The following is a 13,334-nucleotide window of genomic DNA, read 5'->3' as shown; positions in this document are numbered from 1 at the left end:
CATTCTCAAATTGGCTCGGGCATGTCACCCCCACACACTGACACACATGGCCATGACACGGTACGTTTGTTGCATTCATGCATGTTCGTGTCCTCATTCTCATAATATTTACCACCTCACTGGTTGACACAAGGGCCCATAATGGATGATCGAGGCTTATAAGCTAACAACAAGTACAAATACCATATTATGTTATGGTAAAGTAGTGAAGTACCCAAAGGATCATGATCTCCTAACGTGCCTTCTTGTAATAACAACCACCAAGTTATGGGAGAGAGAGAGAGAGAGAGAGAGAGAGAGAGAGAGAGAGAGAGAGAGAGAGAGAGAGAGAGAGAGAGAGAGAGAGAGTGTGTGTGTGTGTGTGTGTGAGTGAGTACTACTAGGAGCTCAAAAAGACAAGTACTACTGATGAAGCCATGCACAACTGGGTTAAATGATGAATGTCTGAGTTCTTGGAACTTGGAACATAACTGGACCCATCTCTGATTCATTTATAGATTCTTTGATAATTATATTTGCATGGCTCAGAACGACTGAGATTAATTAGTGCTGCTTGTGTGTATGATTCATCATGTATCCCAGTAAAATATGTGATGGTACAGTGTTCTGCGTTGTTTTGCTCAATATATTTTACATATATAACGTGATATCTTTTTGTAACAACTTGCAAGATCAGAATATTTAAGTATAACTGTAATTTAAAAGTAGCTGATTCTTACGTACACTTCCATGCTTTTGATCATAGAGAGACATCCTGCAGATCAAAGATACGAATTTAACTTTATTTAACTATATATTTATACGGAAACAAATTAACCAGTTTTGTGCAAGTACTACTGCATATGGAAGACCAATTCTCTTAAAATGGGTCTGTTAAAATTTAACAATTTCCCAAGAACATTTCTGACGATATGTCATTAAGCATCAGGAACCCGTTATTATATGTTATTAAAAATGGGCTTTGTGATCAACTATGTTACATGGGCTACAGTTTTTCCCATAGCCCGGTAAAGATGAAGCTGGGCCTTACCCTTGATATGGGCCTATCTTGATGGGCTGGGCCAAAATCTTATATTATATAATGTGATCAACCCCATGTAGGGCATAAATTGGACGCACCATCAAATGTATTCATTTGCACTTAAGATTAAAATGATAAGTCTAAATTGTAGCGAATATAATCAGAACTATCAAATGTTGACGCTATACCGAGACCAACCCGCACCGATCAAGTTTGAATTGAAATTAATTTCAAATCTAAATTTATGATTCAATTTAAATTGAAATCATTTTAATTTGAACCTATTTCGAACTCGAGCCTAAGGTGTAAATGAACTGCTCAATTAGCAATTTCAAGTCTTATCCATTCAAGCAATTTTTGAGTTTGAGTAAGCTTGAATTGATTTGGATTTGAATCAAGCCTAATTCAACTATAAAGAAAGAGAAACTGAGACATTAGATCAAAAAAAAATTTAATAATTTATATTACTTATTATATATATATATTGAATTTTATCGAGCCGATTTAATTGAGCTAGCTCGAGATCAAACTCGACTCGAATTTAATTTTTAGCTCTTAAACTTTAATATCGAGCTCGGCTCCACTTATTTTCGAACTAAGCTCTGACCAAACATCGTTGAGCGAAGCTAGATTATTTTGACAGCCCTTCTCATAGTGGGGGTGGGGGAGGATATAGATATCTGTTAGTAATTTCATGTTTTTGACATGAATTTTTATTAATTTTGAGCTAAGTTTTAAGTGGGGCCCACACATTATTAATGATAGTTTTATGGTAGAATTAATTTAGCTCAAAGTATACTTTATTGTCAAATATTCACTTAGTCAAATCCATGAAGAGAAGTGAATGAAAATTGGCTCTAAAATGGATATCATGGCAATGGAAAATAAAGAAAATGAAGTTTAGTACCATATTAGATATTTGAGAAATGTTAGTATGGTATATAAGTAACAAACTTCTTATGGGCTTTGGGCCCCAAAAGGGGTACCTATTTTGTGGGTAAAGGTTACTATGCAACTTAACTCACACACACATGTGCGCCGCCCGGCCCGGCTCGGCTCGGTTCGCACGCACGGGTCAAGTCCAATTTTAATTTTTTACCTGATACGGGTTCAAATCTGGTTTGGTTCGGGGTCGAAGTGGTGTGTCCCTTCGATAAACAGTTAATCAATTCAGTTAGTTAGTTAGTTGGTTGAACTCGACCCAAATGGTGCATCCCTTCATAGTGTAACTATAAATTAGTTTCTGACCCGAATTGGTGCATCCATTCGGTGACATTTTGCATCTTTTCGTCAAGCCTGTTTACCTCTATAAATAGGCTGTCAGTCTGCATAATTAAACACAACATCAGAGAAGAAAACTTGGTTCATTTCTTCTAGAGTCGAGTCTGCATCCGAAAAAGAGTACAACACAGTTCTGGTTCAATCAAGGCATTAGAAAGCTGCTTCCTTTCCAGTGCAAGGCAGTCGTTGTATTCTGGGAGACCGACGTCCACTGTTCCAGAAGCAATCGGTGGAGGGCGAATTGGTCTTAAGGAGATAGTGTCCAACACTAGACTCGACTATTCAGAATTCTATATTCTGTAATCTGTAAGTTATTTATATTATTTTGATCGAATTTATTGTGACTCTTTGGAATCAGATTGTTACCGCCAACAATAATATATGTTAGTTGTTAGTTTATGCCGCCGGGGAGATGTCAAAAGTGATGCAGCAAGAGCCGTCGGCGGTGTCAGAGCCCAGAGGCCCACCATGAGAAAACTGAGCACATTCATGTGTGAAATTATCAATAATGAATTGATGATGCCATGGATATATGGCAAAGACTATATCTCCTCCCTTACCAAACTAACAACAAAAAAGATTTTAAAAAATGCGCATATAAATATGTTAATTAGATTTTTTAAAAAAAAATTCTTCTATAAGTAAAAGTAATAAAAAGGGGGAAAAAAGAAATCATATGAAGTAATATATGATTGCATCCAAGAGGGGAAGACCCAACTCTTCAGTCTTCCCCCACTTGCATTTGATTCCGTGGATTGTTTTTTGTTTCTTTTTTCCTTCCACTATGAATTGTGCAATTCGAGGAATGGGGTCAGAATAGCACGTTGTTAGATTTTTCAAAATCATGCATCCTATACTCAAAATCAAACTCGAATTTGACTTTCTTTTATCTCAAAAGGCCAGCAACTAGACTTATCCCCCATGTCTTTCCACTGAATACTTTTATTAATAGCAGTCAGAGTTTGGGTCAATCTGAACACTTTCTCATCCGTGTTATAAATCATTCCCACATAAACTCCGTCATTTATCCTAAAAAGTCCCTTATCTATATATTTATCCGTTAAACAACCTTCTCAAATCTTTCTCTTCTCCTGTTTTAGTCAGCAACGAAGACTATCTCGCTTCTTGCCACGCAGAGGTGATGTGTCGTTTGGATTCTGTGGGCCTTTTCCGGTAATCCCAAACCTTAGACTGTTCTAACGCCGCATCTTCGAATTTTTCCGACGCCGAATACCGAAAATACTCTCTCCTTTCTATAAAACTACCAAACGCATCCTTCTTCTGCAAAGGTAATTCCACTAGATATAAAGCCATAGCAGTGGTTTCGCACTTGAACCCAATTCAATTCTCTGTGATTACAAAGAGACAAGCGAGAATTACTAATCCCAAGAAGGCGAGACTCGAGGTAGACAAAGATCGCTCTTTTTTTCAATCCCTTCCACTATTCGCGTCGAAATGCGATCATCTCATGTCTTCTTCTTCTTCTTCTTCTTCTTCTTCTTCTTCTTCTTCTTCTTCTTCTTCTAAGGTTGAAGGCTTATCGTTTGAGGGATTACAGAGGATGGGGAAAGCGACGACAAGGGCGGCGGTGGTATGCGGTGCCGCGGCGGCGATGGCGGCGGTGGCGCTGGTGGTGTGGCGGCGGAGGACGAGGAGCAAGGAGACGCTGCGGTGGGCACGCGCGGAGGAGATGGTGAGTGAGCTCGAGGAGATGTGCGCGGCGCCGGTGGAGAAACTGCGACGCGTGGCGGATGGGATGGTGGAAGAGATGAACGCCGGGCTCGAGGTGGAGGGGGGGAGCAAGATTAAGATGCTCATCACCTACGTCGATAACCTTCCTACTGGGTATGCTATGCTCTTTCAAAATTTTCGTTTTTCCCCGAATTTTGTCTTCAAAATTTCATTTTTTGCTGTTGTTGAATTGTTCCTCTACTGATTGATTTTTCGAATATTTATTGATGAATATTAGTATATGATATATATATATCGTCTATAGATGATATATAACATAAGAGAATAAAATAAGTATATGATTGATTCGACGCATTAACTCTCGAACAATATTTAGATGCTTATGAAGGTCATGCTTGGTTCTTTCATACTAGTTGCATTAGAGACGAGAAAGCTTTGTCTGATTCACGTGTGCAACTTTAGGAATGAGAAAGGATTATTTTATGCTCTGGACCTTGGAGGAACAAACTTCCGTGTTATGCGTGTACAACTTGGTGGGGAGGGGAGACATGTCGTGAAACGAGAATCCAGGGAGGTCTCCATTCCCCGAGAGTTAATGGTTGGAAGCGCCACTGTGAGTGAATAATTGCATTCTATTTCATTAGTTTTTAGGTCCTAATGCCATGCTTCAGTATGATCTAACTACATCTGAATGCATTCAGGGGCTATTTGGATTCATTGCTTCTGAATTGAAAAAGTTTGTTGATTCTGAAGGTGAAGACTTTCACCTATCTGTGGGCAAGCAGAGAGAACTTGGGTTTACATTCTCATTCCCTGTGAGGCAGACTTCAGTTGCATCTGGCACTCTTATCAAGTGGACAAAAGGCTTCTCTATTGATGATGCGGTAAACTTTTCCTTCAATGCATTTAGTATATACTATTGAATTGTGCAACGTCCCATAGACAATTCAACCCTGAAATTTGCAGCTAAGTCCTGACACTATTTGTCCTGCACACAGTTTCTATGTTTTGTCATGTACTCCTAAAATTTACACCAAAATGTTCTTGACTTGAGCATATCAAGTGCGGTGTTGCTCTATGAATCTTTTCACCGGACTAGTGAACTGATTACCAACTTGGTTCAATTTTGTTATTGGATCGAAAATGTAATTGACCCAGTAAAAAACTGCCCGACCTGTTAGTTCAACTAGCAAACTACACAACCTAGAGAGATTTTGGGTTGCACATTCTTTTTAAAGTTACCTAGTTGTCCTTAATATTCAACTGTTCTTTTTATTTTACCCTAAGGGTATTTTAGTCCTAAAATTTAAATAATTATATTTTAAAAATTGAAAGGGTAATTAAGATATACTTTTGTACAAGTCATATGATATGATGTACTTAAATCTAAAATATTGGTTAAAAAATGACTGAATAATGGATCAAGTACAATTGTATTGCTCCTATAGATATTTCTCTTTACTTTATAGAATTATTTAGAACTATAAATATATTATTTAAGTATTTAAAATAATTTTAAATAAAGTAGTAATTTGATTGAGTGACTCGTTGGTTGAATCAGTGACCCAACCTATAATCAGGTCAATATTTGGTTCGGTTCCGAGAACTATGAATTATTGAGACCTCAGTTTTGAATGATGCATTTTATAGTCCTCTACCTGTCAAGGAAAGCAGATTACTATGCTCGTGACATGAATTGGAGTAGACTCTAAAGAAATTTTCTGTAGTTGTTGGATGATTCTCATGGATTTATAATTTATTTTGAGCCAGTTAGGGGAAGATGTGGTTGCTGAATTAACCAAGGCAATGGAAAAGGAAGATCTTGACATGCGTGTAGCAGCATTGGTGAGTTTGATTGATCTATTTACAACGATATGGTCCAGATAGACATGTATGCATGGTTAATAATTATTATGATTCTTTTAAATGATCTCAAAAGCAGAGAGCTTATTTTTGGTATTAGGTCAATGATACTGTTGGGACATTGGCTGGAGGCAGATACTATGATGAGGATGTTGTTGTTGCTGTAATATTGGGTACCGGAACAAATGCAGCATATGTGGAAAGGGCTCATTCAATTCCAAAGTGGCAAGGCCTACTACCTAAGTCAGGAGATATGGTGAGGTCTAAAGCTCTAGGCTTTGTTTCATCTAAGTAAAATGAGTATAGAAATCCACATGTATGTTGAATTAGTTGTGCATTTAGTGTAGAAGGTCTTATATCTGAGGAGTTCGTTCTCTTATGGTGAAGTGTGTGTACTGAATTTTAGGTTATCAACATGGAATGGGGTAACTTCACGTCATCTCATCTTCCCATCACAGAATATGATCGAGAATTAGATGCTGAGAGTTTGAATCCTGGGGAGCAGGCATGTGTTCAAACGAAGTCATGATAAGCTTGGTTGCATTCACTTGTTCGTTATAATTTTATTTTTGCATTGGTATTGTTTCTTGAATTTTTCAGATCTTTGAAAAGTTAATTTCGGGGATGTATTTGGGGGACATTGTACGGAGGGTACTGCTGAAGATGGCCGAAGAGGCTGCCTTTTTTGGCGATACTATTCCCCCTAAACTCAGAAATCATTTCAATCTAAGGTATGCTGTAACCTTCAAGTTGTCAATTCTTGCTCCAACAATACAACAGCTTGCAGGCTAGTTACTAGTTTACTATCTGTCGAAGTATTGCAATGCAATTCAATTTTTCTGGAGTACTAAGGTGGTAAAAAAATGCACTGAAGCTTGCATATATTGATATGGTTTGTTTGTAATGTGATTTACATGTTTAATAACTATGTCAAATGCCTGCATAGAGTTATGAAACTTAAGCAATTTTTTGGAGTTAGTTCTACTATTCTAGTCGTTGTTTTCGTTACATGGTTGTTCTTGGTCATTCCATCTCTCTTTCAGTTAAAACCTCAGATGTTGTCTTATCCGTTTTAGTGCTTTAGGCTACATGATTACTTAATCTTAGGTCATGAAACATGCAGTTCCCAGGATGTCTCTGTCATGCACCATGATGCGACACCTGATCTCAGAATCGTTGGCAACAAATTGAAGGAAAAGATAGGGGTATATACGCTTACATTTAGTTGAATTCTGCAAACCTTCCAAGTCTTTGTAAGATCTTAATCATCTGTTCACTCTGAAACTTCAGGTCGCCGATACATCCCTAAAGACGAGAAAGATGGTCGTTGAAGTCTGTGATATTATTGCCAAGCGAGGTGCGCGTCTGGCCGCTGCTGGAATAGCGGGTGTCCTCAAGAAGCTGGGGAGAGACGCCGCAGGTGGTGACAAAAAGAGGACTGTGGTCGCCATTGATGGCGCGTTATTTGAGCACTACACAATATTCAGCCAGTGTCTGGAGAGCACCCTGAGGGAGTTGCTTGGCGAAGAGGCCTCGCGGTCAGTAGTTATCAAGCTTGCTAACGACGGATCCGGACTCGGGGCAGCGCTCCTTGCGGCATCTCATTCACAGTACAATGATTTTGAAGAACCATAGCAAAATTACCATGAAAGCCGTTGTGTTTTCCTCTCTTTTTTTCTTTTTCCTTCTTTCCTTCTAGTATAGTGTATTTGCTCAATTCTTGTTTCACTAAGATGAATGATTACATAACGCCTTGTTGCGGGCTCATAAAATGCAGGAGCTGGAAGTAGCTGGAAGTGAAGATATGATGCATTTCCAGCCTGCTAAATTTCCTTGGCATTTAATTAATTTTCGCTCCTCTTCGCTTCCTTCTTCACTTTGTTTCTCTGGAACAACCTATCTAGCAATAGAGATGGAACTTAATCAGTCCTTTTAGCTTGCAGCTGATGGCTATGTTTGTGTTCTTAGTCATGACAACATAGAGGATAATACAGAGCTTTATTGTACTCGTACTATAGAAACAGGGTAGCTACTCTTCCAGCTTACACTAGATCTAAAACTAAGGGTTGCATCTAGTTGTTCGCATGTACATGTCAAACAACATGCATCAAGTAATCGTCATTCACTTCTCCGGCATCCGACAAACTTTTCCGCCGGCTGCCTCGCTTGCCTTGCACAGCCGGCGGCGGCAAAAGTGGAGCCACCTCGAAGTCGCCGTGAAGCACGCTGCCGCTTCTTTCCCTCTCGCACCGGAGAAGGGTCTGCAGCACTTCCCTCATCGACGGCCTATGCGACGGCGCTGGACTGGTGCAACTTAGGCCTAATGTGAGCACCACCTCAATCTCTTCCAAGTATGCGGAGTCTTGCATCTCCTTTGCGACGACATCCATGAGTTCACCGTCCTCCTGAAAGTGCCGCCACGCCCAGTCCGCCAGGCTCGTGTTCTCATCCCCATGGTTGGCTGCTTTTCCCGTCGTCAGCTCCAAAAGAACGACTCCAAAGCTATACACGTCCACCTTCTCGTTTACTTTATTCAAACATTGGCACTCTGCAACCAATTTACGACTGATTAATAAGCTAAATAATAACAATAACAATAATATCTCATCAACAACAGCAAGGCGAAGTGAGGCTGACCTGGAGCCATGTATCCAAAAGATCCCTCCATAATCGAAACTGATTCGGGCTCGCCCGCCTTGACCAGCATCCGGGCGAGCCCGAAATCCGCGATCTTGGCATTAAACTCCGAATCCAGCAGTATGTTGCTGGACTTGACATCACGGTGTACTATCGGCGTGGAGCAATCGTGGTGCATGTAACATAATCCTTTGGCTGCACCGACGGCGATCCTGATCCTGGTAGGCCAATCTAAGGGGGCAGAATCGTTTCCCATCCTATCCCTTCGATGGAGCCACTTATCCAAGCTACTATTCTCCATGTACTCGTAGACCAATAGCTTCGAGTCCGGACTCGAGATGCAGCACAGGAGCTTGATGATGTTGGCGTGGCGGATCGAACCCAGGATACGGACCTCCGAGTCGAACTCCTTCTCCAGCTTCGCGTCCACCTTCGCACCGTTGCATATCCTTTTGACGGCCACGATCTCACCCCCCCGATTCGCAACGCAGATGCGGTACACCTTGCCGGACCCCCCGCGCCCGATCAGGTTACCGTCCGTGAGCCCGCGGACCACGCTCCGCACCATGAAGTCTATCTTGTGGAACTGGGTGAGCTTCCAGGCGGCGAGATCTCGGCCGTCCATCCTCCTCCGCCGGTACATCAGGAGTCCGATCACCGCCGTGCCGCATAACGCGATCCCACCGAGGACCAGGAACGAGATCAGCAGGCTCCTCGATAGCTGATCCGAGCCATCGGACTTATACCCGCACATGTGGAGGTTAGCGATCGAATTGGTCGACCAGCATAGCCCGGGATTGGAGAAGAAGCTCTCCTCGTACGCTTGGTTTTGTAACGAAATTGGGATCTCTCCGCTGAGTTGGTTAGAAGACAGATTGAGGAGATTAAGCTTGAGCTTGTTGAATTGTTGCGGAATCGATCCCGATAGCTGGTTATGCGAGAGATCAAGTGTGGTCAGCACCGGAAGTAATCCGATCTCGGTAGGTATCAAGCCAGAGATGCGATTACTGCTAAGATTGAGCTCCGTCAGAGACTTCAATTCCGATATATTCGCTGGTATCGACCCGGATAAGTTATTCCGGCCGAGCTGTAGTACTAGAAGGCTAGAAATGCCAGATAAATCTGTCGGAATTTTACCAGAGATTTGATTGTTTGATGCCTTCAACACTTGCAAACGCCCAGCCGACGACGGAATCCTGCCGGAGAATCTATTGTTGCTTATATCCAATCGCGTCACGTTCCAAGGGAGCTTATCAGGCAGCGCGCCGGAGAAGGCGTTGTGGTGGATAATAACGGTGGATAGATCATTCGCCGACCAGATGCTAGTCGGGAATTCGCCTGAGAAGCTATTCCGATACAATTGGATGTTATCCAGTGTAGGACACTCGGCTAATGCCTGCGGGATTGTACCTGTGAGATTATTCTTGAACACCACCAATGAAGTCAGAGTTTTCCGATAGCAGAGATATTCCGGTAGCTCCCCGGATAGCTTATTCTCGTTGACTTCGAGATTCTTCAAGTCTGAATGCTTGCCTAGTTCTGGCGGGAGGATGCCTGATAAGTTGTTGACGAATAGCCGGATGTCGGATAGCGCCGGGAGCAATCCGATACCCGCCGGTATCTCGCCCGATAAGTTGTTGAAGTACATGAAAAGGAGGTGTAAGTTCTTGAGCTTGCCGAAATCCTCCGGTATGGATCCGGTCAGGGCGTTCATCGACACGTCGATCTCGAGCAATTCCAAAGCTCCAACGGGCCCGGAGATGTCGCCGGAGAATTTGTTATGATACAAGTACAAAAATTGTAGCTTCTCCAGATGCCAAATCCAACTGGGTATTCTTCCTGACAGAGAATTCATTGCTAGATCGAGATGTTCGAGCTCAGTAAGCTGCGACAAAGTCTCCGGGATCTCGCCCAAGATTCCCATACTTGCCATGTAGAGAAACTTCAGCCTTGTCATCTTGCCAAACTCAGGTGGTATTGTTGCAGGAGTCAAAGGATTGTAAGCAAGAGTAAAGACTTCCAAAGTGGTGAGATTTCCAAGCTCAGATGGGTACGAGCCATTGAAGAGATTGCCCTGGAGGAGAAGACTTTTGATGGCCGGGAGTTGACCGATGGAGCTCGGTATGTCACCTGTGAAGTTATTAGCCGAAAGGTCAAGGTATGTGAGTCTAGGAGACAAGTGGTAGATATCATCAGGGAGTTCACCAACAAAGAGGTTTTCAGAGAGATCCAAGTACTCAATATTGGAGCAGTTGTACAGAGTTGTGGGAAATGTTTTGGGTATGTCATTGAAGGAGAGATCAAGATGTGTGAGGTTCTTGAGTTCACAAATGGTGGATGGGATTGGGTTAGTGATGCTTTGGTTGGAGAGAGAGATGCCTGTGACAAAGCCATTGGTGCACATAATCCCAGTCCAGTTGCAGTGGCGTGTGGAGATTGAGCCCCATGAGCTAAGAGCAGGTGGGCTGCCCCAATTCGTCTTCAGATTCACAAGCGTTCGCCTCTCTTCCTCCTGGACTGTGATCTGGGAGTTGGATTTTGGAAGGAAACAAGAGGCCAGGAGAAGATTTAGTACTAGTATGAAGAGGGGTGGGATAGATGGAGAAGTATCCATGAGAGGCGTCTCTCTGGTTTCCTTGAGGTGGAGAGAAAGTTACACAGGTTTGGCTGCCTTAATATGGAGATTAGTGTAGCCTGTTCACTCTGTTACCATGATGTGATTAGCACTAATTATATTCACTTTTTCAGATCTAGTTGGTCAAACTAGTCAATGCCAAGTAAAGATTGCCATTTGGTTTGCTATTTGAATCGACCACCAACTTTACCATGATGAGTCAAATCTGGTCCATTGTGGACTCCCATCTTACCCACCATACGCAAGCAATCTCTCGAGTGCTGTTTGAAATTGTCACAGTGGCAGGCGAGTTTCACGGGGGAAAGATTGATGCCAAGAGATTAAAAACCATAAAGAGCTCATCATTATTCTCCTTATAGCGTATTTAAGGGTCAAATTATTCTTTCTTCTTCCTAACAACATAGTATAAGGTTTGATTATATTCTCTCATGGAATTATTTGGGCCACCTCCACTCCCCTAATGTTCCACCGTACCTAGAGTCTAAGCTAATGTGACGCGTTGGCAATCACTTGTCTGCCAATATGACCAGTTTCCAGATGCGTGAACCTAAAGATAGTTAGATAGGTGAAGATGGCTTAGGATTAGTATCATCATTAGTCATTATGTTACCGAGATTTCTTACAGTTCCTGGTTTCTTCCTCAACATGGTTTTTAACCTCTTTGCAGTCCAGTGACAACTGCTACCACAAAACTAAACTTAATGAAAAAGTTAAATAAAGAACTGGGAGGACCATAATTTAGCGGTCGGGTCACCTATCATAATGGGTGGTCAAAAGGTGCCGAATTAAATGTATTGTAATTTGACTAACTATAACTTGTTTGTATAGAAAGTTGTCCTAATTATCTAATTTATTATAGAGAAAATTTTAAATAACATCCTATATTTTTATTATTATTTTCTCTATAATTTTATATTACATTCTGAGTTATTTAAACTCGGCTATTTTCAAATAAAAATATATCAACAAAGAGATATTATTTTTTTGTTTTTTGGGTGGATTCGAGTAGGTTAATTAGATTTAAGAAGAGGTTTTTAAGTTGTTGGAGTGAACTAGAGTTTGTGAATGACATAAAGAGGATTTAGTGGTGTGGAGCAAAGTCAAAAACATTATAAAGAAAATTTAATAATTCAATTAATAGAGTTATATACATAATAAATTAGAATGAATTATAATTAGGTTTGAGTTAATTTCTCTTAAATTTCTTCGTGGACTTCTAAGAGACTTGTGTATATGCTTACAAGATTAAAATATTTTAAAACACATTATCAGTTACAATAAAACATTACAACTAACTGTTAGCTAGCTGAATAGGCCTCCATAAGCATGCTAATACTCGATTTAACGCACTAATATAGCCCAATCCGTTAGCAATTTAATTTAGGAGAATCTCAAACTACAATAACAGCAGGGCTAAGAAGTATATTAAAAGTTATGTGTCAATTAATAATTAATTGGTGGTGCCATCCAAGTAACTCACAACAACATTGCTTCAAAGCAACTTCAAAGTTTTTTGGATCCACATAGGGCGATTACGCATTGCCACGTAACTCCGATATCCGACGGACACCACTCTATATCGTCGAGTTTGGTGTTTGGTGTTTGGTGTTGGATGGATAAGACAGAGCTTTTGTTGTGATCCACGTGAACTCCTTCTCAAGTCTTCTCTGGCCGGCTTTATTGACTCCGATTAAAGCTGGTCAAAGTCGTCTCTAAAATCTGACCAATTTTATGGTCAATTTTAAACGACTACCCGCTCAAATCAATCAACTCTCGGAGATTCTTTTTAAACTACATTTTATTGGGTTTTTTTTAATAAAAAATTTAATCTCTTTATTCATCTGTATACCTTTCACAACTAATATATATATATATATATATATGTATTTTAACTATCTAATTTTTGTATAAATATCTCTTTAAACTCTTATTTAACTGTTATTTATTATAATATTATTTAATTATTACATCCTAATTAAACCTAGACTTCTAGAATGTCTCTTATGTCAGTTGCCCTTTAGTTAAAAAAGGTTACGTCGTTGTCATGTGATCGATTTCACGCGCTTCTTGTAACGATTCACTCTTACTTTTTTAATTTATATCATCAAGGGTGAGATATCATATAGTTTAATCACTAAAATTTAACTATTGTGCTCATATATGTTGGACTCTACTGCATTATTTTTATCATTTTTGAAAAGATTA

At 40.5% G+C, this 13,334-nt stretch overlaps 2 protein-coding genes across 3 annotated transcripts; one reads left to right on the top strand and one right to left on the bottom strand.

Annotated features, from left to right (window-relative positions):
* The first annotated feature begins 3,483 nt into the window (after positions 1-3,483).
* On the top strand, positions 3,484-7,733 carry LOC140767967 (hexokinase-2-like). 2 transcript variants are annotated; one of them, XM_073108032.1, is made up of 10 exons: positions 3,484-3,707; positions 3,861-4,147; positions 4,457-4,607; positions 4,696-4,878; positions 5,765-5,839; positions 5,958-6,113; positions 6,264-6,362; positions 6,458-6,588; positions 6,981-7,062; positions 7,148-7,733. In XM_073108032.1, exons 2-10 carry the CDS (start codon positions 3,864-3,866, stop codon positions 7,490-7,492), a joined length of 1,506 nt encoding a protein of 501 aa, XP_072964133.1. In that variant the 5' UTR covers positions 3,484-3,707; positions 3,861-3,863; the 3' UTR covers positions 7,493-7,733. The 2 variants fall into 2 exon arrangements, with proteins under 2 accessions (XP_072964133.1, XP_072964132.1); XM_073108031.1 differs by having other exon boundaries at positions 3,485-3,707; positions 3,831-4,147.
* A 103-nt stretch (positions 7,734-7,836) lies between these two features.
* LOC140767966 (uncharacterized) lies at positions 7,837-11,228 on the bottom strand. Its single transcript, XM_073108030.1, has 2 exons — positions 8,495-11,228; positions 7,837-8,405 (listed from the first exon to the last, which is right to left on the bottom strand). Exons 1-2 carry the CDS (start codon positions 11,106-11,108, stop codon positions 7,951-7,953), a joined length of 3,069 nt encoding a protein of 1,022 aa, XP_072964131.1. The 5' UTR covers positions 11,109-11,228; the 3' UTR covers positions 7,837-7,950.
* Positions 11,229-13,334: the final 2,106 nt, after the last annotated feature.

The sequence above is a fragment of the Typha angustifolia genome, chromosome 10 (assembly GCF_048772165.1).
Source record: "Typha angustifolia cultivar Huaian chromosome 10, ASM4877216v1, whole genome shotgun sequence".
Classification (NCBI taxonomy): domain Eukaryota; kingdom Viridiplantae; phylum Streptophyta; class Magnoliopsida; order Poales; family Typhaceae; genus Typha; species Typha angustifolia.
Note: the sequence above shows the minus strand (reverse complement) of the source record. Positions and strands in the feature narration are given on the sequence as shown.

Excerpts from the sequence above, each read along its gene's own strand:
- LOC140767967 (XM_073108032.1), top strand. The coding sequence starts at position 3,864 with ATGGGGAAAGCGACGACAAGGGCGGCGGTGGTATGCGGTGCCGCGGCG. Across the intron at positions 4,879-5,764 it reads GCTTCTCTATTGATGATGCG|TTAGGGGAAGATGTGGTTGC; the intron begins GTAAACTTTTCC and ends ATTTTGAGCCAG. Across the intron at positions 6,363-6,457 it reads GTTTGAATCCTGGGGAGCAG|ATCTTTGAAAAGTTAATTTC; the intron begins GCATGTGTTCAA and ends TGAATTTTTCAG.
- LOC140767966 (XM_073108030.1), bottom strand. The coding sequence starts at position 11,108 with ATGGATACTTCTCCATCTATCCCACCCCTCTTCATACTAGTACTAAAT. Across the intron at positions 8,406-8,494 it reads TTTTGGATACATGGCTCCAG|AGTGCCAATGTTTGAATAAA; the intron begins GTCAGCCTCACT and ends AATTGGTTGCAG.